Source organism: Catharus ustulatus, chromosome 2 (genome assembly GCF_009819885.2).
Source record: "Catharus ustulatus isolate bCatUst1 chromosome 2, bCatUst1.pri.v2, whole genome shotgun sequence".
Taxonomy (NCBI): domain Eukaryota; kingdom Metazoa; phylum Chordata; class Aves; order Passeriformes; family Turdidae; genus Catharus; species Catharus ustulatus.
In genome coordinates, this window is record NC_046222.1 from 110,452,240 (window position 1) to 110,478,493 (window position 26,254).

The 26,254-nt window shown below is 40.1% G+C and overlaps 1 protein-coding gene and 1 long non-coding RNA gene across 2 annotated transcripts in view; one reads left to right on the forward strand and one right to left on the reverse strand.

The window, feature by feature from the left end:
• LOC122149371 overlaps positions 1-8,037 on the reverse strand; it is a 32,423-nt gene extending 24,386 nt beyond the window's left edge. Inside the window, exons 1-2 of the long non-coding RNA XR_006162932.1 lie at positions 8,000-8,037; positions 5,078-5,179 (exon numbers count right to left, since the gene is read on the reverse strand). This is a non-coding gene — a long non-coding RNA (uncharacterized LOC122149371). The remainder of the gene's footprint in view (positions 1-5,077; positions 5,180-7,999) is intronic.
• PHEX (phosphate regulating endopeptidase homolog X-linked) overlaps positions 1-26,254 on the forward strand; it is a 94,054-nt gene that overhangs the window by 47,228 nt on the left and 20,572 nt on the right. Inside the window, exons 13-15 of the mRNA XM_033052067.1 lie at positions 13,820-13,897; positions 15,472-15,575; positions 22,418-22,476. Of these exons, the coding sequence (XP_032907958.1) occupies positions 13,820-13,897; positions 15,472-15,575; positions 22,418-22,476 (241 nt within the window). The remainder of the gene's footprint in view (positions 1-13,819; positions 13,898-15,471; positions 15,576-22,417; positions 22,477-26,254) is intronic.

Here is a 26,254-nt window from a genome sequence, read left to right on the forward strand (position 1 = left end):
ATCTTCTATTTGTCCTGGAACTCTTGGATGACCATGTTTTTAATTCAATAAATAGATTCATTACATGTAGGGTCAGATAATTCACAGGGGAAATCTAAGTTTTATGATACAACAGAACCTTCAAAATCTGTTACACTGTTCTAATTAAATCTCAGGAGCCTAGCACTTTCTGCTGTTACTTTTTCAATACTTAGACTTTAATGAAGCAGCACAGACAAGCATGAATTTTATGAGGGAGATTGGTTGGTTAAAAAATCCCCAGTATTACTTTATTGTAGAGATCTGTAAAAGTTGCATTTCTTTGTCAATAAATGTCATCCCCATGCTGGACTCTGCACCCAGGTTGGAGAAACACCAGACACCAAGTACAAACTGGGAGAGAGAGGGTGCAGGGCAGCAGATAGGGACTTGGGGGCTGTCTGCTGTGGAGAAAAGGAGGCTGAAGGGCCACTTCTTCATTTTCCTGAAGTGGGGAAGTGGAGAGGGAGGTGCTGAGCTCATCTCCCTGGGGTCCAGTGACAGCATGTGTGGGAACAGCTCAAAGCCACCTCATCAGGAGAGGTTGGACTGGACATTAGGAAGCTTTTCTTTACCAGGTGGGTGGTCAAACACTGGAACAGACTTCCTGGAGAGGTGGTCAGTGGCCCAAGCCTGTGTTTAAGAGGCATTTGGACAATGCACTTAACAAGGTGCTTTAACTTTTGGTCACCCTGAGGTGATCTGGCCATTGGACAAGATGTTCTTCCTTCCAACCAAAATGTTCTAATTCTATTCTATCAATTAAGTAAAGAAAGGAAGCTATTAGGAAAAGGATGTTTTGGTCTTCTGTGTTTTAATCAGTAACTGTCACATTGTCCCTTGTAGTAGTGCGGATTGGAAGTTCTGCCCTAAATTCCATGGCAGAACTGTATCCTACATGGAAATGACTGATGCAGATATTTTGCTCATCCTCTGTATTTTTAATCTCATTGCATTCTTGAAATGTTCAAATGCTCTGAAAAGAAATTAACTGCAGAAACCGAATTTTTTACTCATTTCCTGAGAGAACAAGAGGGTCAGTGTGAGGTCTGGGTGTCTGGGCAATGAGCATAGAGAGCCTTGTGGCGATTGTATCTTTAGATGACAACATTGCAATGTAAAGGACGTGGCAGGTTTGAAAGAGACTTAATTGCAAATCCTCTCTGTGATTCAGATACTCGATGTTTCATGTGTTTTCTGCTTCCTATTTTCTGACTAATGCCCACCTTTCTTTTGTGCTTGGCTGAGGCCAAATCTGTGTACCTTGATGTCAGCCTCATGCTTTGCAGTCAGAGGAACCATCGACCTCCAAAGGACTTACAAAAGACCCTCTGGTAGAAACTATTCCTGAATTTTGCTTTAGGCAGCTTTTCAGTTCTAATCACTCCATCTGTGACTCTTTGTGTCTGTCCTGTTGTTTTATGCTACTCAGAGGGGACACTACTAATTTCATGTTAAAAGGATCAAATCTACTACTCCATGTGACACAGGGAACAATTGTCTTGCAGCCTAGATATCTGAGAATAATCTCTTTAGCCCTTGTATAGTTTGGAGTTAAGGTTTGACATTCCTTTTGTAACAAAACAATATAATGAGATAACATCAAATAATTTACCTCTCTTCTCCCTCCATTTCTTTCTTTCTGTGATCGAAAGATGAATTTAAACCAGACCATCTAAAAGCCAATCTCACAGAGAAGGTTTCTGTCAGGGTTAGGTGACTCTGCCTTCCGTGCAGTTCTCACCTGGCTCTCTGGATGGAGCTCACGCTGCTTCCAAAGCAGCTCTGAGTCCCACAGAATTGCTCTGTGCTGTGCTACTGCTTCTTCTCTCCTGTCCTTACTCCTCTGCTCTATTCAAATCCTTCTTTATTGTGTATTTGACTATTATCTCAAATTTGCTTCATGTCTGTTAACCCCCCGAATTTTCTATGGAATGCTCTGATAAACAAACAAATGAACACCCCAAACAGGTTTCTGTTCTTGCCCTTTTGGTCTCCCTTTTGTAAGGGTCATTACATTTTGCTGTCATTTGCAGAACAGAGAAATTATTCAATTTGGTGCAGCTCCAACTCTCTTTAAACATTGTTCTGTGAGTTACTCACAGCCGTGCCACGGCCTCTGAGCAGGGCTGGGGGAGAGAAGGGAGAGCCTTTTGCTCCCCTTCCAGTGAAGGTGCAGAATGCAGCCAGCTGTGGTGGCTAAATGGTATTGACAGCTGTGTTTTGGCATGGTGGGCCACAGGGAAAGGGGGAACCCACAACTGAAACTCCATTGACATAAACTGTGTGATGAGGGCTCACTCCTCTAAAATGGTAATTTATTGCTTCTGCTCTTCAAAGGATAATTCAATGGAAGATCATTACTGACATGTTAAATTATTCCCACTCCTGGGCAGGAACCATTATTTTATTAATCACTATTTTTCCTTCCTAAAATGCCCTTTGTTCTTGAGATTAACTGGAGGCCTGAAAAAAGACGTTTTTCTTCAATTGTGCAATTCTCTTGTAAAATATCCTGTTAGGCTATGGCACAGGAATAACTTCCTATTTGGAAGTTAGATTTTCTTGCTCTGCAGTACTATTTTTAAAGCATGGATGATAAGCCAAAAAAGAGCTTGTTTTTCCTCTAGTAAGATTTTTCTGTAACATTATTAACCTCCTTAAGTCATGGAGCACAAATCCCAAGGTCACTGTGCAATCATTTGGCTCCTGAACTTGCCTGCTGCTTTGCTTTATTTCTAAGGAAGTTGTGTATGCAACATTTGTTTTCTCCACATCTCTGAGTCTGAAGACTGAGTCAAGAGGAGCACAGGAAAACATCAGGACCATGCCTACTATAGGTGGCTCTCTCAGGCAGTGTTGGGTACCTTTGTTTAGCCTACAGGGCTTGTTCTGCTTCTTCAGACAACTACAGCAAACCTCCCTGGACAACACAGTGTAATTTGGGCCAATAGCCCTTAGGAAATCAAGAGCCATCTGTACAAGCCCTGATTTTACAAGGTATAATTACTTTAAAGGAGGTGAGTGTCCGTGGGTTATCCCATTGATGCCATTCCCAGCTGGAACTTGCTGGCCCTATCCAGCTCTGCAGACAATTATCTGAGCTGCAGCCCCCTTTCTCAGCTCTCCATGGTCTCTCTCTCTTCACATTTGGGTGATTTCACTGGGACCATGACAGTTATACTGCCCAGGGCAGAGTCCAGTGTCTGCTCTGGACGGTGGCCAAGCAGTAGCAGATGTTTAGAGATGAACCTAAGGACAGGGCCAGCATGAAGGGACACATTCCCACTGTCCTTCCCTGGCCTCTGACAAACTGCAGCTCACTTGCTTCCTGAGCCAGAACTGGTGTCTTGGTATTTATTCATATTTTCCTGCTGTGAGTTTGTCTAGTGACTTTTTGAACCCACAACAATTTTCATCATCCACAACATCCCAAAGCAAGGAGTCCCACTGCCTCACTGTGCTCTGTGGGAAAAAAAAGTCTTTTGGCTTGTCTGAAAAATGTCAGCTTCTCCTATGCTATGGTAGGGCAGAAACCAGAGAATCATCATTGCCTGTTCTCTTTTTGTGTTCACTCTTGCTTCTGTAAAGACTTGGCACAGCAATACATGCTGGGAGAATGGAGCCTCCTGCTTCTCTTCACATAGCCTGTCCAAGGTATGCACTAGATGCAGTTCTGAAAAATAACATTTCACTGAGATCTGAGGCAAGCCCGGACAAAAAGGCCAGGCACCACAGCTTCATGAGCTGAAATTAATCTTGCTTAATGCCAAGCTACTTTTGCACAAAGATGACAAATTATCCAGTCTTGAAAGTGGTCACTGAGTGCTCTGCAAAAACTAAAAATGCCTTTTGAATCTTGTGGGGTCTGTGGACCCAACCTATGAAAACTAAAGGAAAAATTTGACAGTGGAACCAGCCCTGAGACTCAGTGCCTCTGATTTCAATGGCTGCTTCTAGAATGAAAGCCAGCACAAAACTGATAGAACAATACTTGGTAAAAGAGAGGGATGGAGTTTCAAAACTAAAGCTTGCAAGACACCTTTTACATTTTCCTTTAAGATGACTTTACATCTTTGCTTCAAGGATGACAGAGAACTTCACAAAGTGTAAGACTGCTTCAGAGCACTCATAGAAACTGCTAGACATACTTCAGAGGAGCTAAGAAAGGTGGGAGAAATTTCCAAAGGCTCTAATTGCAGTTAGACACTTCATTCCTATTCAAAAACCTATAGAGGTGACTGCTGACTTTCTAATTTACTGGTTTTACTGGAAAGTTTGATTCAGATATTCTTGAAATAACCTTGCTACTTCTAAATTGGAAAGTGTACTTTTGTTGAGTGCCAATTAAACCTTAGCCATGCTTCTTCTTTGTGGAAGTGAGCATTCTGAAATTAGAGTAGTTTCTGCCTGGAGGCAAAAAAATTGGGGGCCTGGTTGTATTGAGTGGTTGCATTGCAGGGAGCAATGAGAAAATCTTCTCATAAGGTTGAAATGTGTCACATTTTTACTCTTTTCAAACATGTCTGCAATTCCCTTGTGCGTTAAATGTATCCCTAGGGGTTTATTTTCCTGGTTTAACTCATCTTTCACAGAATCCCAGAATGGGTCAGATTGGAAGGGATCACAGGGGCTCATCTGGTCCAACCTCCCTCCCTGCTCAAGCAGGGCCATCCCAGAGCACATGGCACAGGATTGTGTTCAGATGGTTCTTGAACATCTCCAGTGAGGGAGATCCCAGACCCTCTCTGGGCAGAAGTTCTTGCTCATGTTCAGGTGGAACTTCCTGTGCATCAATTTCTGCCTCTGATCCTATTGCTCAGCATCACAGAAAAGAGCCTCCAAAAGGCTCCATCCTCTGACGCTCTCCCTTCAGATACTTACAGGCATAGAAAAGGTTCCCTCCAAGTCATCCCTTTTTGAGGCTGAACAGCCCAATCCTTCTTCTACCATGTGCATGGAGATATCAGAATAAAGGGACAGCTCAATAGGAAGCTGGAAGGAAAGCAGGTGCTGCTCAGAAATTACATAAGGGATTTGAAAAGTTTGGACTACTTACCTAGTTTGGAATTTGGTCAGGATTTTGAAGCTGCCACTCCTGCACCATTCCTGACATAGCTTCTTTGGAAAATGCCAGTTTTTAAGAGTAACATTTTTTCACCTGTGAGAAATAAAGAATGGTAGTTTCCTTCTGGAGTAGAAGTGTTCCATGCTTTTCTCTGAATTAAAATAGGTCTTCACTTTCTATCAGATTAACATCCCCTTTTCTTTCTTATTTGTTTTACATCAAATATTTATTTCTCATCACAAACTTTAATTTTTGATCTCTAAGAATAATCTATCACATCATGAATTTAATTTAACCTTCACAGGAAGACTGGGCTTTCCTGATCAGTAACCACAGGAGATGTTCTTCTTCATTGGCCAGAGTTGAAACTAATAGCCATGGCATGTTTGCTTATCTCTTATCTCTGGGGTTAGATTGCTGCTGTCAGCTTCTCCCTTGTTATCTGGCTGCTGCTACTGCTCACTCAGTTGTGCAGGGATGTCAGTTCCATTAATAACCTGAGCACCGTGCAAACAGATAGTGGAAAACAGGTGAAGGGAGAGGAAATTGTATTTAACCCTGATCTCACAGCTGTCATTTTTCACACTCAACCATGACTACATAAGGCCAGAATGGGTGCATGACATCAAAACACTTGTGAAAAATCTTGTGCTTGAAATAGGAGGGAGACAGATGGACAGAACCTGCAGATGCTCAGGGACCAGGGTGAATCTGAAGGTTTTATGGCAGAAACTCAAGATGAGAAGATTGTTATGCTAAATGACAGAGTAATTCTTCCAAAGAGCAAGAGATCCTCCACCTCCCTTGAAAGTCTTGGACCATTTCAGCTTTAACTTTCACTCTGTGTGTTGTTTTGACAAGTAACCTGTCTCCTGTGGAGGTTGCAGACAGTGTAGTCCCTGAGCTCAGCAGTAGCAGATATGCAGGTGCAGAAGAGCCGTTCTCTGTGTGGATGAGTCTACAAGGCCATGCTCAGCTCTCTGCTTGGCATTCCCTTACTCTTGGCAGTGAAGGTGCATTTCCTGTAGTGGTCTCCACGTGCTGTGAGTGCCCTCTGAGAGGAGAGCTCAGCAGGGCAGGGTGGGTGAGGAGCTCAGCAGGCAGGGTGGGCTGGGACCCCACCACGGACCCTCAGCCCTGCACTGAGCTGTCCCCAGCCAGCAGTGTGAACCAGCAGCACTTAACTTGCTCTCTTGTACAGAGAGTAGAGCATTTTCTGAATACATCTTCTCTATATTCTGCAACTGTGTTTTTGGTTATGTACCAATCTACTTTCCCCCCTTACATTACAAGGCAGGGACAGCTGATAGTGACTCACTTACTGGTACAGTGCTGGTCAGGGTCCCTGTTCCAGCAAAAGGAATTCCTCCTTAGAGATAAAACATAAAGTCCTGAGGAATACTGGTGTTTAAGATCTCACTCACTATTTCAGTTTGAGTTGTGTTAAAAGCAGTCTCTACCATGTCTGGTTTCAGTTGCATCAAGACTGTGGCTGAAGCTCACTTGTGAAATGAGAAATGAAAAGGGAATTTTTCACATGCTATTCTTTAGTTTAAAAAAAAGTGCTCGGCAACCTTTGCTTAACCTTGAAAATGTTAAATGAATGTAAACTGATTCAAGCAGAGGCTAAGGTCAGAAGCTGTGCCTTACTGGAACAGGTTATTCAGAGTTTTGCATAAAACTGGAAAAGAAATGCTGTGGTAAATAATTTCCCATACTGTTATGATGGGGAGAGAGCTTCCTCACCCTTTCCTGATCTCTGAGCCTGCCCCTTTCTCAGTGTTCAGTGCCAGACATCTCAGCACACAGAGGTTTTTGGGTCCCTGGGGACTTTTATTTTGCTAGCACAGTGGGTTTTCTTAAGCCTGCTGCTTGCCCAGAGCTAAAACAAAAGAGCACAAGAGTTTTTTGGATCAAGGTGGTTGTGTTTCTAGCAAGAGGTGGCTTGAACATGGGAGTATAGGTCAGCTCAAGATGGGACAAAGACCAGCCAAAGGTGGATTTTTTTTTTTTTTTTTTTTTTTTGCTATTGCAAATCCTTAGGATCTGGTGCACAAATTTTATCAGTAAAGAGATCTAAGGTAATTTCAAAACACAAAGAGAATTTTGAGTGGGGGGAGTGTGTTTGGTTGATTTTCAGACATAACTATTGGAAAACATGGAGTGTTGTCTGAAAACGAAGTCAGGAGGAGTATGGTTTTTACAATAGGAGTCCAAGACTAGCTTGGCTTGAGTCCTATCAAAGGCATCTTAGCAGCAGCAGGGGCATGTATCTATCTATCTATAGCTATAGCTATATCTATAGCTATATCTATATCTATCTATATCTATATCTAATCTATATCTATATCTATATCTATATCTATATCTATATCTATATCTATATCTATATCTATATCATCTATATCTATCTATATCTATATCTATCTATATCAGCTATATCTATATCTATACCTATCTAATCTATATCTAATCTATATAATCTATATAATCTATATCTAATCTCTATCTCTATTTAATCTATCTATCTATCTATCTCTATCTATCTCTATCTCTATCTCTATCTCTATCTATCTCATCTCTATCTCTATATCTATCTAATCTCTATCTATATTTGTATCAGCCTGATACTAGTGATAGTCTGTGTCTTCAGACCACAACACATCAGTTTGTGGCTTGTTTGAAGTGCAGCAGGAGGAGCTCCCAGCTCTCCACACCCCCTGGTGCAGTCATGCCCCAGGTGATCCACAGGTGAGCAGAGGGGAATCCAGTGCACAATGCTCCATGCTGGAGCTGCCACTGCTGCTGTGGTGCCAGAGCTGAGGCATTTTGTATATCTGGGCATCATCCTTTCTTCTGGTCCGTGGGCATCATTCCAGCTCCACTGAGAATACAAAGACCCTTAAAACTCACCCCAGGGCTTTGGACAGGAATAGGTAGCAGTTAAGCACATCCTGTGCCAGGAACTCCGTTGTGCTGGTCTGCAGTCTAAGTGCACTTATATCTTCAAAGATGAAAAATCCTTTCTATGTGTCACTAAGAGAGGTATTGAAGATCTTACATTCTGTTTGTGAAAGACAGGATATAATATATAATATATAATATATAATATATAATATATAATATATAATATATAATATATAATATATAATATATAATATATAATATATAATATATAATATATAATATATAGTGTATGACATAATGGAATCAGAGGTTGTAAATGGAAAATTGAATTAAAATAAAATGGACAAAGAAATTTTCTTTCTTAGCAAAATTAAAGCAAAGCTGGCAGCAGAATGAGATTCTGGTGGAAGGAGAAAATATGACTAGATCTATTAATTGTACTGCTGCATTGAACTGAGGAGCTGTGCTTATGAAAATATCACAGTCAATTAGTATGTTTATATAAGTAAGACTGAAATAAAGATTCTAATTTCACACCTTCTCTGACCTAGTCCAGTTCTATTGCTAAAAAAACCCAATAATTTCATGTGGGATTAGTTTAAGATGAAAAGTTAATTCCAGTGAAACTTTTGTCACAGTGCTTGAACCAATGACTGAATCTTCATGTTCCAGAGAGCCAGAAGAGATTTAGGATAGGAAAGAGTGGCACTGATGTACTTTGTTACTTTTTCTGACTCTTTTATCCATGGTAGTCCTACTAAACTTTTAGATGCTTTAAACTTTATGGTGGGTAAGAATAATATTGTCTTGCTGAACAGTAGATATTAAGATTGAACATAAAATCTCAATGAACACTTGTTTTAGGAATTGCTGTATCCCTTTCCCTCTCTGTTTCCTAGGATTATAAGGTGTGGTATTTTTAAGTGTATAAATAGTATTGTCTTGTCAGTAAGTTTTCTCTGAGTGAGGCTTTTTTGATTCAAAAGATCATTCAGAGCAGGAGCTAACTCCTGCACCATATAACCCTTCTCCACTTTGTCACACCATGTGTCACCAGCACTTGTTTTGCAAAAGTTCCAGAACTTGTTGGGTTTCTCCATGTAGTGAGTGAGTGATTCAGCTCAGTGATCTGGCAGAAAATTAGCTGGGGAAAAGCTTGGTTAAATTTCTACTGTGTCATTGATGTAAGTGGTCCCACAGAAAGATGTGTTGAGGAGCTGAGGCAGCCTTTGGAGGCAGCATGAGAAGAACTATTGAGAGGAGCAGGGAAGAAGAACAAGAACTAGGACTTTTTTTTTTTTTCATTTGGCAGCACAAAGTTGTTAAATGGACTCAGCTAGTTTTGGAACCATAAAGTGCATTTAACTGAAAGCAATTTTTTGTGTACATGGGTGTCATTATTCACATAAGTCACTTGATTATTTATTTTACTTTTTCTTTAACCTTGGCCTCAAGCTATTACAAAGATGGAATAATAGCTGTATTTTCAGTCTTCATTATTTTAGCAATTATTTTAGAGCATTCAAAACGATTATTGTAATACAGAGGGGATGGTTATGGTGCAGTGTGAAGTGGTGGTATGTGAATTATTATTAGATGAAACACTAGTTCTTGAAAAGTCTACACAGTGTCTATTATTGTGACATGCAACAAAAAGAGAACAGTCAAACCAAGTTTTAAAGATAAATAATGATAATCTGTATTCTTGAGTATGGATTAAACAGTTCACTGCAGATCAAGTACTGTTAAAAATTGTAATTTCAGGCCAAGTGTTCATGTTTGAGTTGCCACTCCACTTTCCATTGTAGTTGACAATGTGAAAATCCCTTGTATTTCATTTTCCCACAAAGGAGATACTGTGCATCGTTGGGGTGAGCTCAATCCATCTCTCACACAAGTCAGTAGTGACTTCCTACTGACATCTGTAGGATTGGCCTTTAGCCCTGTGGTGGAACTTTCCTGTGTTTTGCCAGGACCCATCACTCTATTTTCCTAGTTTTTCTATGCAAACCCTAGATAGATGCAGTGATATTTATGCAGTTTTACCAGATGGCTTTTGAATCATCTGTTCTCAATGAAAAATGAAAACACCGGGCACATATATAAAGGCTGAATTAATCTTTGTAATTAAATGGAACATTACTTTACAATGAAGGATTTTAGCTTTCACAATGTATTTCATGCTAATTTTTCAGTGACCTCTAATTGTATTAATTTTTTATATATTTAGAAGCTTAAAAACGATCTTCATAAAGTTATTGAGTCAAGTTAATATACAGAAGATGTCTGCCACACTCATAAAACTTTGTTGTGATATATATGGGGTGGTTTTTGTTATCTCTTTACAGTAAGTAAAATATGTCAGTACTTACTGACATATTCAAGTCATACTCAGAGAGGCAAAAAGGCTCTCAGAATGCTCACATGCTTGGTTGTCAAGTGAGAATTTGAATAGGCTGGAATCTGGGCTGCTTTGGAGCACTGAAACACGTGTGCATTCCTGTTGGCAGGTTGTTAAGCAGAACGTGAAAACTTGTTTATTATTTTGTCTGTGTAGTAAACTGACTTGCAACGCTCTCCCTGTGAACAAACACCTGGCTGTGTGGAAGTCAGTGAGGAAACTCCCATGCACAAGGAGTGGTGGAAGGAGTCCCACTCTGGCTCCTGTGCCTCAGAGCCTGCTCTCCCCGGCTGCTGGGATGGAAAAGTCACCATGCCTTACCCCAAAGCACCCTCTGAGAGCCTCTGCCTGTGATGGAGGGAGAGGAGCCCTGCAGAGATGAGTTTCCTTAATTCACCCAGCAGCCCAACAGGCTGAGTGCTAATGATGCCTGGGGGAAGTACCCCATTGCCTCTTTTCTTCCTGTACACATAGCTGTTCAATGGGCAAATTAGAGAAAGGAGTTAAATGAGCCTTTAAACCATAAAAAGTTGTGCATGGTGGATTTATGGTGGATTCATGTGCAATTGCCACATGGCTGGCTCCTGTACATTTGTCACATTTCATTTGACTCCCTGTGCTTGCCTCCTGGAAGGCTGCTGGTCTCTTATACTTTTAATCCTATCAAGGGGAAAATAATGACATCATTATCAAAGAGTAAGCAAGCTGTAGAAACGTTTTCCACTTCCTTGTGGTGTACAAATAAGGAGTCTCCCAACTGCTGTTAAATATTACACAAGTGATATTTACTGCAAATTCAGAAACCTGCTCTCAATATGATACTTTCTAACTTGTCAGTTGTGTAAATAAACTGGGCTGTGTGCAGGGCTCAGCTGAAGTTTGCACCTGATGCAAAGCTTCTAGGAGGAATCCCAGTCAGAGGGATTCCCAAGGACTTCAGAAGGCTTCCTGTGCTCTCTCATGAGTTTTGCTTTGGCTATAGGAAACAGTTTCCATAACCAGCTTCTGCAGCATCAGCTTTGTCTGTCTTATTTGCTCAGATTGCTGAACCACACATATTGTGGTAATGCCTTTTAAGCAACAATTGTAATAACATAACCTTTCCCCCTTTTCTATCTATCTATCTATCTATCTATCTATCTATCTATCTATCTATCTATCTATCTATCTATCTATCCATCTATCTCACAAAATACAGCTAGCCTTAGACATTAACGCAGAATCCAAGTACTAGAAGCAGCATTGCCTTCTGAGTTTGCTTTCAAAAATCTCGAGACACACTTTGTTATTTACTAGGGTTTTATATTGCCCTTATTAAAAAAATCTCTGTAGTGTCCGACTTTTATTCTCATGCTTAGAAATCTCAATCTCACAACATCAAATGTGAAAGTCACAAAGCAAGGGATGAGCTCACGCAGAACATTTGAGATTCACCAGATCTGTTTAAGTAGCTGACTTAGCAGAAATTAAAACTGATGGGTTTTGCTCTTTCCTTTTCCAAAGCTAGTTTTAACTAGCATTGAAACATGGGAAATGGTAAAGGAAAGTTTCTGATTCCTTGCAAAGTTCAGTCAGTTGGACCTGATGACACCTCCAGGAAAACTTTAGACACTTGATTACATACAAACTTGCAGATGAATCGTGCTCCCTTCCTGGCTTTTCATTCTCCCTCCCCACCACAGCATTTAACATATCATGAAAGACTGCTGAACCTTCTGGCAAAGTGAGGAAACATTCTGTTGAGAGTTAATTTGGCTCATTTCATATTTTCCATTCAGCATTTTTCTTCCATTGCTTTTTTTATTACTAGGGCAATTTGCATGACAATGGGATCTTTCTTGCTTAAGAGATCATCTGCTCCTGCTGCTAATTTCCTACCTGAAGTTGTTATCTTCTGTTTGTGACATCTTAATTATCTCAACCACAATTAATTGTGATGTCACAAATGGAGGATTATGACTTTGGGTTGGATGTGAGATTGAGAAATTGAAGGAGTTGGAAGAAGCAAAGAGGCTTTTCTTCTTGAAAAATGAAAAAGGAGAGAGAATGACTTTAGTTAAATGGAGGCAATTCTCCACTACCTTTTTTCTTCAAGTTGTGGAACAGCTGTTTTTTTGTCTTGCTGTATAGGAGACCCTGCTGTATTGGATATGTGAAGTGGGAGAAGGGGAAAGGATATGTGGAGGAAGGGGAATCTTCCCTTGAGCAGTCAGTCCCTGCAGCAAGAAACAAATAAAAGTCATTGGACCCATGGGAGGCCCAGGCTCTGCTCACAGAGAGCAGAATGCAGGGTTGCTGTGGTTGTACTTAGTTTAAAGGCCAATTATTTATTGCTTTTCGTATCTTGTAATATTCATTTGACTTTTGACATCAGAGTTTGATAAACATGGAGGAGCATTTTTTGAGGAGTGGAGGGAATTCCAAAGACTTACAGACTTATTTTATGGAGCAATTATATTCAGCATCCTGAAAACATAAAAAAATGAAAGTTTTCTGCTATCCTAGTCCATCATAGCTGTAATTTATCCTATGGACTTGTCACATTTCACTTCTTATCTTTTTGTATACTTCTACTTTTCTTCTGGAAACCTTTTTCTACAGAGATTCTGGGTGACTGAGTGTCCTGCTGGTGTTTTTGTGAGGACATTACCAAGACTGTTTGTACACTCACACCATGATTTTCAGAGTGGGAACACTCATCCACAGCTACTTCACACTGGACTGTTTACACAGGTTGTGCATAAACCTGGGACCAAGTCACGACTGAAAGAGGATTAATGAAAAGTGAAGTGTCTCATTTTAGCACCTCTACTGACATTAGGGAAGGGGCAAAGACTGCAAAGTAAAGGAGGGAAACTGGAGAACTAAACACAGATCAGTCCTGTGGTTTTTGGAAAGCACAGAGTCCTTCAGAGTAGGACCCATCCTCAGGTGCAAATAGAGGTGCAAACGCCAGTCTGCACTTGCTGGGACCAGGGCTGATTCACATTTGTGCACCAAATCTATTTGAGCAGTTGGATATGCACCAGCTACTGTGCCACAGCAAAACAGGGCATTTCCTGTTGTCCTTTGGAAAACATTGTACAAACAGGCATTTGACCATCTGATTAACACAAACCCTGTAGGGAAAATCAGCTGTTAGGATTTTGCACTCAGGCACATTGCTGTGAGTACGCACGAGCTCTGCAGGCAGCACAGCCCCACTGTGATAATCTGACAGCAGAATCTGCGCCCTCTGCCTCGTGATCCCAACTCATCTGTGGCACCAAGTTTACCTTGTAGGCAAGTTGTTTTGAAGTTAAATTAGGATGGCTCCAGGGAAGCATAGTAATACAAAGTGGAAACTGAGCAAGAAAGATAAAAAGCTCTGTGCTGAGAAGTGGTTTTATCTGTCAAAACTTTTTTTCTCTTTTTCTTTTTCAAAGGCAAAAGCAGTTATGGCGAAAGTTGGTTACCCTCAGTTTATAATGAATGACACATATATTAATGAAGACATCAAAACAGTAAGTGTCAGGCTTGCAGCTTTATTCATTTATTGCAGCCATTCTTTGCTCTGTTTTGCTGCTGTCTAAAGGTAGTCTTTTGTTTGGCATGCACCTGGACTCGTGCTTGCCTGGTTATTTTTATTTTATTTTTGAAGTGTGCTATCTCTAAATTGTGTCTGAAAAGTCAATGCTGTTGTATCTAAGTGAGATCACGAGGCCTGCTGGGAGTAAAATCTGCCTAGGTGCAAAGAACCTTCCTGCTATTAAGCATTTTAAAGGTTAAGCACATACTGTAATAATTTTGCATTTAGTTATAAAAATGGAACAAACCAAAAGCATTTCTTCTCAAAGTAATGATTTTCAAAAAGACTAATGCATTTTACCTCAGAATATCACAATTTAGGATGCCCTGTATAAGCTCTCCTCATCTCTCCAGGCTATGAATTTAATTTACAGTTGATGCTTATAATCATGCCAAGAGGTCCTAACCAATGTATAGGCTTATTGTGCTGCCTGCTGGACAAGGATACTGTGGGGAGCTTCCTTCCTCCAGTACCTGTTCTGCCTAACTAAGGCATGAGGAAATGATTAATAGTAACAATAATAATACATTTTACTATTTTTCAGCTGTGGCATGCATTTTGATTTATTATATTGCTGAAAGTCACAGGCAAGCTAGAAACACAGTTCGGTCCTGAACCAGTAAAATGCAAGAGCAATCATCATCTTTGCCAGAGCACATAACAAAGACTATAGAGGCATCATTTATTGAGGGAACCAACTCTACCAGCCTAGTCCTTGTCCAGGGAAGCTGTAGGGTGAGATGGTGCAGTGAAAACAGTGTAAAGAGACAGAGCATGTGACCAACTCTATCACTCAGTGTATGGAATTATTTGCTCAGATAAGTGCCAATGTCTGGTGAAAAATACTTGTTAATCATGCTTGCAAAACCATAGTTTACATCTGAAGAGCAACATCCTCACAAATCTAGAACTGTTTTAAACTGATGACTGGGATTTATACCCTATTAACATCCCTTTTCCATGCCTCTTTAGTTTTGTGTGTGTGAATGCTATCAGATTTGGAAAGTTAGGGAAGCATGGAGCCCCATGGCTGTAAATATTTAATGTGGCAGAACTCTCAGAAGGCATAGAATATGAAGTATTTGTTATAAAATGTAAAGCAGGCTGAAAAAGTGGACTTCATTATATTGTTAGAAGTGGTTTTAAAATGCATTATAAAAAATAAAAGTAAGCCTACTTCCTCCTGGAAAAGAGGCTCTCCTAATAATAGCCACAGAAATGTGCAGTGTGCAATCCATTGTGGGGTGCTTGTGATTCCTGCAGCAGCACTCTGCACAGTGAAGAGCTTTCCCAGTGCTCCAGACCCTTGTGCAGATCTGTTCAGCCACTGCTTTTTTAACTAAGCTCATAAAATATTTATTCTTCCTACCAAGTGTGAAAATTTTACTTGCTTTGATAATCGCTAAAAAATTAGGTGATTATCTCATAAAAAATAAAAGTTCTGCTTGTTTTTGTCAGCTTTTGTTTCTTTGGACATGCTTTAAAAATTTCTGTGCTTTCTTGATACAGCTGAAGTTTACAGAAAATGATTATTTTGGCAATGTATTGCAAACTCGCAAATATGCAGCCCAATCTGATTTCTACTGGCTTAGAAAAGAAGTTCCAAAAACAGAGTGAGTAGACAAAAGGCAAATTTACATAATCTTCTAACAATATTTTAACTTACATTTTTTATGTATTAAATACTGTTATATATTGAGTTTTAATAGAATTATGTTAACAGCATTATGTTATGACACACAAAGCCTATGGGCAAACTCCCATTATTCAGAAACTCCTGTGGATTGTCTTTTTTCATAAGTTCTAGGTATCCCTGTTCATATGTAGAGTAGTCATATGCTTGAAGCTTAAACTTAATTTAATGAAAAAAGGGTAATTGAATTGCAATTAAAAATGGATTATGTCTCTTGGTCACAGTTAGAGTTTGAAATGGTACAGCAGGGATTTATGAAATAGATTTTGTAGGAATGAAATCATAGTAAGAGAATGTTATTATTAGTAATATAAATCAGCATTGTTAGTTACCTGCTGTTGATAGCAATGATACAGAGTGAAACTTAATTTAATCTACATATGTTATTTTTATTTATTTGTAAACATGAGAGTGCAGATTGTGTCACAAACTGTCATAAAATACATGAGAGAATCATTCCCTTTTCTTACTGGTGGGTAATCAAATCCTTAAAATGCAAATTAAAACCTAAGCAGAACTTAATTACTCTAATCATGCTACTTGAAAATGACTCCTTCTACACACAGACTTTGAAATCAGTGCCAATGCTTAGCTCCTGTGCTGGTATTTCCTTAGGACTCAGAAATCCTACTCAAGCTGAGCCATACCTTGTTCCAGGGGTGGCTCTGTGCTGTCTGTGAGGCTGAGAGCTGTCACATGGGAAGTGTTGTCCAATTGCCCTCTACAAGACTGATCACCTTCTCATGCCTGTCTTTACCATCTTATTTCCAGGACTGCATAATAACCAGCCCCTTATCACCTCTGTAGTGCTTTTCTTGTCAGCCCTCAGAGCACACTCGGGCCTGGGGGATGCCAGTTTGATTTCTGGTCCCTTCTCTTTGTTAGCACAGCCATTTGCTCTCCTTCTGCAGGGCTGGAGGTGATCTCCACCTGAGATCATCAGGGAGGGATGATTATGGCTCCTGCTGGGACATTATTCTGTCTCTGCAGCAGTTCAGTGATAGAAAAGGGCTCTGAAAGTGGTGTCACTCTGCGTGCTGAGGGACACCAAGGCACAAAGAGTCTTTGCTGCCTTCAGTAATTTTTTTTAAAAATTGTTAAAATAAACCAATAACTACCACTTACCAGTTCAAGGCATGTCAAACCTGGATTCAAAAATATCAGCCACTTTTTAGCCTTAAAATTATCATACTCCACTGCTTTCTGATGCTTTTACCTCTCTTTCTCTCCTTTTCCTGTTTTGTTTTATAAACTTTTACATTTCATAGAACTCCACAGAATTTCTGATGAAGCTTGGTGCTATGTTAATAGCTAATTACCCTTGGGTTTTTGTTTCTATTTGCTTAATTTCTTCTTTTCCCTAGTTTAGTAGCTTTTAGCATAACATTTGTATTTCTAAATAGATGTTATATGACCATCAAAGTTGTGGCCTGGAAAAGATAAATAAAAAAATGAGTGTTTAAGGAAATGAAATAAAAGTTGCTAAAGTAATATTAGGTGAAACACTAGATTCTTTTAGCAGACAGTCCATGTTTTCCAATAATATTATTTCAAACTGGAATCACTTTCCTCAGCTAAATGTGAAATTCAGATGATAGTTCAATCAAAGCACCAGGGAAAGACTATCAGGGGATGGGCAGAGGAGATGGGAGATCCATCACAAAGCAGTTGGGTAAAACAAGGGTGAATATGGATAACAAAATGGAAAAGAATTGTTTTGGAAATTCAACAGTTTTTAACCTATTAAAAAAAAAAGGAAAAGAAAACCTAAAGCAGGAGTAATTATCAAAAATCCTTATACCCTCTTCTGTTGCCTCCAGTCCCTAGCATTTCTGTGCCTGACAGGAGAAGGGAACATGCAGGAGCTCAGATGAGGCTTTGCTCAGGGCAGGGGTGGTGGGACACACCCAGCCCTGCAGGTACCAGAAAGCTGTGACAAGTGACAAGGCACTGGGGTGCTGGAGCTGCCAGTCCTGGGCCAGGAGGGCACCACAGCTCTGGGAGGAGTTACCTGTGCTCAGCACCAGCTTTGGGTGCCAGCTGCCATCCTCACAGCTGGCTGGGGAGGCGACTGTCACCTTCACTCTATCAAATAAGAAAAAAAGTGCTCAGGTATCAGCAGAGAGAAAAATGAAAGGGATTTGTGCAGGAGCTGAGGAATGTGGTGTACAAAGCTGCACAGGTTGGGCTGAGAGGCTCAGTGCAGGGTCTGGAAGGGGCAGTGTGGGAGGATGGGCACCAGGGTGAAGACAATGATTATAAGCCACGTGAAATACAGCTGGAACAGAGGAAAGTGAAAGGCAGTACAGGGGGAAGTGATGGTGATGTGGAAGGGAAAAATTAAGGAGAATCAGGGTTTTAATTGCATTTGCCTATCCATCCATGGAGTAATACACATTCCTACATACAAATATGTGTGTGTACAAACACATGCCTGCACCTTTTTATCAGAGATGGAATCTGTCCTTCTTAACACTGATATAATACCTGCAAATAACAAAGCATCAGAGGACTTCTTGGGCTTCACACCACCTCATCATTATTCATCTTTCTCCTTTGAAGTCAGCATATAATCTAAGATTTTCAGAGCTGGCCAAATCTTTCTCTGTTTTTCAGTGCTGGGGATGTAGACATCCCTGATAAGAGGATAGAGGAAGAATGCTATAAGAGGATTCTGGTGTCTCCTCCAGGACCTAGCCCTGTTTTTCTTGACCACACACTATTGTGTGTAAGCCCTGGCTCTTGGTTTGCCACGAGGGAGAGCAGCTCTGAGAGGTTCTGGGCTGGATACCACTCAGTGTAAAATCTCCTCTGCAAAAAGGGAAAAGCAGCCATCAAAAACACTGGGCAGGCTGTTGGAGAGATGCTGCTGGAAATCGTGTGGCTGGGACCTGCCCTGGAGAGGAGGGGCTGGAAAGGAGCCTCCTGGAGCCTTTTCCAGGTCTTTGAACCTCGTTTCAAGCAGTGATGTGGCACTGAAGGCTGGACCCAGCCTTACCACCCTAGTTGCTTGTCCATTCCTAAGGGAGACAGAGGGCAGCCTGGCCTAGGATAATAACCTGTTTCTACAAGGGAAAATATATAAAAGAGGCCAACAATAAGAAGAGGAAATACAATTTTGAAAGTCACCTTGAAGGTTGCCACCCATTTAGAAGTTTTTATTTATAGTATTTTCTTTGGAAGACATTTTCCAGCTTTCAGAAACTTTGTACAGCTTTTCACTTCTTAATTCTTTGTACATTCACAAGTTCATTTTCCTTGTTTATATGATTATTAATTTTTTATTTCTAACTTTGAATGTTGAACAGTAAATTGAATGATTTCTTCCAACTCAAAAAACTGGGGATCAATTTGCAAATTCAGTTTGTGCTTTACAGAGAATTAAATAAACTAATAAGCTTTTTCCTGTATTGTAAATGTTCCCAGCCACCCCTGTTCAGGATTGGCAATGTAGCCCATAATGCTCCTAACACAGAAAGAAAACATCAGAGAGAAAATTGCAGCCTCAAGAACACAGACTATGAGAGTTTCTGCCCACTTGCTACCTCAGTGTATGTTTCACATTTTATTTCTACAAGGGAAATCTCAACCTTACAAGTGTCAACTCTGCAGAATTAAGTTTTGGCTGCTGCAGTAGTGGATAGGTAATGGTACAGGACATCATTCAAAGCTGTCCCTTTTTCACAAATTATAGCAAGTGAAAACAGTGTAAACAGTTCTAGAATCTTTATTTACTTTGTAATTAATGAGAGCTTGGAATGTGCAATGCCTTTTTTTTTTCTTCTATCCTTCTGTTAGTAGATAAAAGCACACAGAAATTGTAACCAGACCTAGAGCAAATGCTCAGGGAATCTGACTTCAAACAGGAATGGGGAGTTGTTTCTAAATTTGTTTCACCTTAAAATTTAACAGAAAAAGCTATTTATTACACACCTTCATGTTGTAATTTGATGTGTTATTAATTAAGGACTGTCCTTGAAGGTTCAGTCATTTCAAGGAGCTCATGAAAGCATGGCAGATGAGAACTGAAGTTCTGCTCATCTGGATGGGAGCAGTCTTGGTTATTCCTTCTCTTTTGTGAAAAATACTCCCTAAATCTTTTTGAGAGGGCTCAGAATGGTACAACAAAATGCTGGAATGGAAATGTACTTCTGGCCACATGTCAAATATGAAATACTCTGCTTGTTACTAAAGAACTGTCGTTCTTCTTGGCTGCTCAGTATGGCTGCTAAGTGTCCTCTTCCCACCTGCTCAAAAGCATAATGAATTTCATACAGGGGCATGCTTGAGGCCTCGTTGTGAAAGAGCAGTTTGGAAAGATCTGAGTTCAGTTTTACAGTGGGAAAGTCAAGGCTGTTCTTAGTTTCTGGCTCATGCTGAGCTCAGCAAACAGGATGGGCTCTGCTGGTGTGGGGGTGGATCAGGAGGAAAGCAGCAGCCTCAGCACAGGGATGCTGTGATTTGTCTTAACCTGCAAGCGACAACTCTGTGAGGTCACAGGTGTGAAAGTATGGCCAGAGGATGGTGTGATGTCCTGCCTCAGTAAATGTGGACAAAATGTTGGCAGCATTCACTGCTGCTCTTGGGCAGAGTGGGTGTTCTGTGGGGATAAGTGCCTGCATCACCAGCTCCTCACCCAGTAAAATCGAGGCAAACTTGTGCTGTTACAGAGCTGTCTCCAGCCAGAGAAGGGCTCTTGGCTGCTGTGCTGGTTCCTCTGTGCAGCTAGCTGTGGTAACCCCCACCAGAAGATGGGGAGAAGAACCACAGCACATGAATCTGTTTTGAAGTATCTGTTATACATCTCAGGCCCTTGATCCTCTGACTGGAAATAAAAGGCCAAGAGGAATTTGCAAAAAGGGAGCCTTTTCTGTCCCAGAAGCCTTTTTCATGCTTCAAAATTTCTGTTTGAGAACAGAAAGGCTGTTTTAAGCAGAACAAGCCAAGAGGGTGAGGTGCAAGTCACAACACTAGGTGTCTTTGCTCAAGCTTACAGTAAAACAGTAAAATATAAATTGAAGTGTTGACTCTTTCAGATGGGTCCTTTTCAGATGGGTTTTCTCCCTGTCAAAAAAGTCCTCCAGGAGCACAGGTCCTAAAGCATAAATGGCAGGCTTGCATCCTTCAAAACAGCTCAGTTGATTGCTGCTGTGAACAAACATGAAATTCAAATGTAGTTAATTAATCTCCTAATTTTTTTTCATTATCCCCTCACCATATACATTCTTTCTTCAATTTTCCACTATCTCACTACATTACCTCTAACATTTAATCTCCTTATTATGAAGAAAGCAGAAAACAACCCCCCCACTCCTCCCCTTCACAATCTCCTAATAAACAGACCAGGGAGAGCTATCTCTGACAATTAGAGCCTGTAATGTGACTGATGGTTAGAATATGTACATGACATCACTCTTTTAGCCTTCATTGATTAGTTTTTCTAGTTGATGCATTGCAAAATAAGCTGCTCAGCTTGGAGAATAAAACAAGCAGTTAAATTTATTGATAAAAGACAAAATGCTGCCATTTTAAAACTCTCCCCTTTGTTACATAGTTTAAGTGAGGACATTAGTTGTCAGCAAAACAGTCAGGATCTGCAGATGACTCTTATATTAATGGGGCTATTTTAAAGCATGAATTGTGTATACATTGTCACTGATATCATACATTTTCCATATTCTGATAGATCTTCCTTTGTCTTACTCACTGTTTTACAGCTTCTTTCTCTTCCCTTTAAAATAAATTTTCCAAAGCAACTGCATTGCTTTCACGTGGCTTTATAAAACTTTTGAGTAATATTTTGCAAATGACATCAGGATGTTCCTGTTTGGACATTTACTAGAGTTACTTCTAAGTTATTATGAACTAACCACTAATTATCATCATCTTTATTTCTTTTACCTCACTTCTGCCTAATGAAATCATATAGAGAAATCTTGGGCTCACTGAACTCAGAGTTTCATCTGAGGGGATTTGGGTCTTGCTGAAGTCAGTCAAGATTTTCCATTCATATGGTTGAAGCCACTGTCAATATAGATGAGCTTAAGCTAAGGAGATTCATTTGCTATTCATAGAATCACAGAATATCCTGAGTGGGACTCACAAGGATTATCAAAGTCCAACTCCAAATCTAGGGTTTCTTCCTGTATATATGAGAAGAAATCCCTGGCAAGAGGTCTCTTTCTTTAGGATGGTCATGTTCACTGTGTAGGGTACAGAACATGAAGCTGTTTATTTTGAATTTACATTCCCAGAAATTACCTGTTTGTGTAGCTGGCATAATCCTAATTTTTCAAGTAGTTGTTCAGCAAAGCCTCTAAAGCCACTTTACTTGTTTCAAAATGCTCTCTAATTTCAACAGGGAGTTTTTTCTCATGTATTTGAAAGACACCCAAGAGAGTTTTTACAGCTGCTGTCAGTGTTGCAGCCTCTGCTGGGTGAATTTTGTTTCATCAGCATGGCTGGCCTCACAAGCACAGTGGTCGCTTACAAATTAAACAGATCACATGATAAGAACGCTAAGAATTGCTCCTGTTGGGCATTCATTGACTGTACACTGTTAAAGTCATTAAACAATAGATTTCAATGTCCTAGGAAGTGTAGGTAGCATGTACTGAAATGGAGAAGTACTTAAACTTTAATGTCTTAATTCCTAAATGTTTTTACTTCCTTCTACTGAGTTCAATTTTTATCTTTGCTTCTTTGATTCATAAAGGTGAATGTCAATGTACTGACAGACAATTTATTTTGTTCTTACTACAGGTGGTTTACAAGCCCAACTACTGTGAATGCTTTTTACAGTGCATCAACCAACCAGATCAGTGAGTATCTGCCTTCTGAGCCTCCTTTTTAAGTGCTTATTTGGGAATGTATGTATCAGGCTTCAGATAGCAGCTGTGCCTATTGTGTTGCTTGTGACTGAAAATTAAAAGTTCAAACCTGGTAATTCAGCTGTGAGACTTAAGTGAGAGGATCATTCTGGAAAACCCAGAGCTCCCACAGATTGGAACTACTGTTATTCCATGAGTTACCCTGCACCAGGCAGGTACAGTGGCCATGTGGGTGTGTGCATTTGTACTCTGCCCATTGTGAATGATAGCTTAAATCACTTTTATTAAAGCATAACGTTTCCATCTTCTCTTTTCTACAGCAAAAATGTGTACACACATCTCCATAAATACACAGTGACAGCAGTTCTGTCCTCTAGTATTGACAGACATGTAACAATAAATGAGACTAGAGAAGACTGTGATATAGACCAGAAAACATAAGAAGGTGTATCCAGTGGATTTGTTCAATACCTTCTAAGACAAGGAGTGATATCTGTAGTTAACTGAAAATTCTCACCTGTATGTGCAGTACTACCTGTCTTACTCTAATTTTTGCCACTAGTTGTTTTTAGATGGCATATATTCTAGTGTGGAAACAAATAAGGTAAAAGAGCTGAGTTTTTCAAAGACATTTTATGATTTTAGATGTTCATTCCTGTTTGCTTGAATGGGGCTTTGAATTGAAATTTTCAGGCTTTAAAATTCTACACCAGACTTTCTGTGTACAACAGTGTTAACTTTACCCTGGCAATTCTCTTTGCTCTTATTAGCTTTGCATGTTAAATCAGCCTTCTTTTTCTATGCCATTGGGGTCTGGAAGGTGACTGCCACCACTTCTCTGGTCCCCAGAGACAGGACCTCAAAAATTACTGAGTGAGTCCCCCTTTTCCTCCTGAATCTCTTTTGATCAAAGAGAGAAAGGCACAAATTTCATGTATTACACTGAAGAAGGTATAGCAGAAGACTGGCAGTTTGAGTCTGCTGATATTTGCTTCTACCAGCTTCTGTAAACAGTTTTGCCTTCAAACCACTCACTTAAATTCTTTTGTGTCTAAGTTATCTCATTTGTAAAGCATGTATAACAATTAGGAAGTTCTTTTGATTAAAATTAGTGCTAGATTTAGATAGCTCTGCCTTAATCAGAGGGCTGCCATCATTAGGCAGTCACATTTTTGTTGATCATCTGAGGGAGCACTTGGCTGAGGTGGTCACAGCTCTGAGCATTAATGAAGCATTAAACCTGCTCTTCCTCCAGCCACCACTGCTGCTGGAAAGGGTTTGTGTGTTACAGCTTCTTTAACATTGGGTTCTTTCAAATTTGGGCAGTGCTCAGCTGTCCCAACCTCTCTGCTATGGCATATGAAAGATGAGAGGCTGGAGCCACTGAAAATTTCACACTCACCGTGTCTAAAAGAGTCAATACGCAGAGTTATCAAACACAACCCACCAGTCATGGGTGTCATTGTATTTTCTGTCATAGCTGCTGACCTCCTCATTCTGCTGGCAAGTTTGGACAGTGACACTCACTCTCAGTCCTTTCAGGAATATTTCAATGAGGAAAAGGGTTTTAGGTGGCTCTCTCTGGACAAAACACTCTCGCACCTGAGAGAGAGGTGCAAATGTGATCACGCCCTAACAGTGATGTGTAACGGGAGGGAAGATTCAGAGAGAGGCACAGTTCTGTCTTCCACTGCTGGCTGGTGTGTTTTAATGGGGCCAGGGGCCCTGGGAGATGTGGGAGGGACATTCTCTGGTAGAAGTTGCTAATAAACATTTGACACATCACTACTGATTTCCCATTAATGCTGGTGGAGAAGAACTTCCACCTTACTGCTTTGCAGCTGTGTTTTCAGTAGTAATCCCCACAAAGTTCTGCTGCTCACATGCCACAAGGACTGTGGCATTTTTAAAGGCCTAGTTAAACAAAAGAAAAGAAGTCCTAGAAACCAGAATCATTTGAGAGTAAGAATTAAGCTTGAACTCTAGCAAATTAAATGTAAAATTGTGATACAGTAAGCCCATAAAGATTTTGAGGACCAAATTTCTAGGAGCATAAGAACTAATAATGAAACCTTTTTCTCAAATCCACTGTGAGAGTCTCTAAGGCATAAAAATAAGATAATTCCTTGCCTTGGAGGAATTTGGGAAGTTCTAATCCTGGAGCTTTTTCTTGTGAGAGGTTAGTCCCAAGGGACTTTAGAAGAAATTAATACAATGAACTGTGACAAATATAAGGACCAGATAATATTTTCCCAGGTGTTTCAAAGGAACTTAGACAAAAAACTTCCAAACAACCAGCTTTGATGTAGAACCTATGACTTATAGTGGCCTCAGCACAGGAAGAATAGGTATGGGAAATGTCAAATGCTATTTTTCAAAAGACAGTTCAGAGGGATCTGTACAACAAGTCATTTTAGCCTTTAAATGTAGGAATCTGGTTGTGGCCACAACATGATTGGATAGAGAGAATGAATAAGCATACCAGTGAAGAGTGAACATGAGAATGTGAGATTTTTTTGCTGTTTCTTTCAGGAAAAATCATGCTTTCTTAATCTACTGGAGGTTTGTTTTTTTTAATTCAGAAAGTTTGATGAGGTTCTTTCCCAATACTAATAACTAAAAGTTGTCATGGGGCAAGAGAAAAGGCCCATTCATAAATTAATGACTGATTAGAGATAAGAAAAGGAGATAGGAACCAATTACTTGTTGGAAAATAGCTGGAGGGGTGTGTTGTGAGGATCTGTGCTGCTCACTGCATTAGCAGATGAGCTAAACAGAGGATGTTATGTTCTGTTCTGTACGAAGGAATAGAGGAATATAAGCCCAGACCAGGAGGACAGTTCAGTTCCCTCTGCTGCTGGCTGCTGGAAGGTAGGAATATGTGCTAGCAGAAGAATTACCTCACAGGCAGTTTTCTGACACTCTTCCTTCACATTTACTACTGAGCACTCCTGTAAATGAGGGAAGGGACCAGGCACCCTCTTCACCTGCCTGAGTGCCTCTGCTCTTCAGTGAGCAAACTGGACTTTAGTGACTTCAAGGCCCATCTATTTTTGCTCTTTGTAAGTGAGTTTACTAAGAAGAGTTTGAGAAATAACAATTTTAAAATGTATAATAGAATTTGATTATGGAAAGTGGTTTCTATATGAAATGGAAAATCCCCGGTTCCAAAATTTGATTCTAAAAATTAGGACCATTAGTTTAGAAATGGAAATATACAGTGTGATGATATAAAAAAAACCCCACAGCAACTCCAAACTTGATTAGTCACTGGAAGATTCTTGGAAAAGTTTAGAGGAAAAGAAACATCAGTGCCTTGACCCAGTGATTCTGAAGAGGAGCGATTGTCAGGTACCTGCACAAGGGAAGGGGTGTATGGATGTCCTGATCACTTCTGAGCTTTAGGCAGCTGCTTTTGCTTCCTCTGTTCAGAGCACAGCGAGGTCTCTGACACTCCTGATGAACAATCAGTTTCTTCTCTCTCTGTATCACTGACATAAATATTGGAATATCCATACAAGTCCATGTCATCTTCACATACAGGCAGCTGTTAGTGTTTTTAACTTGACTACTCAGTTACTTGGAAGAAAAGGTGTTATTTCACTAAAAGAGAAAATTAGTAGGGAATAGATGATTTTAGAAATTATTAGATTTGGGAGAATACAGCAAATCTTGCATATGCAGTAGATGTACCAAATTTTGCTGTCTTTTAGTGCAAACACTTTTGTGTTTGCTGTTGCTTTGTTTCATTTGATGGTTTGATAGTTTA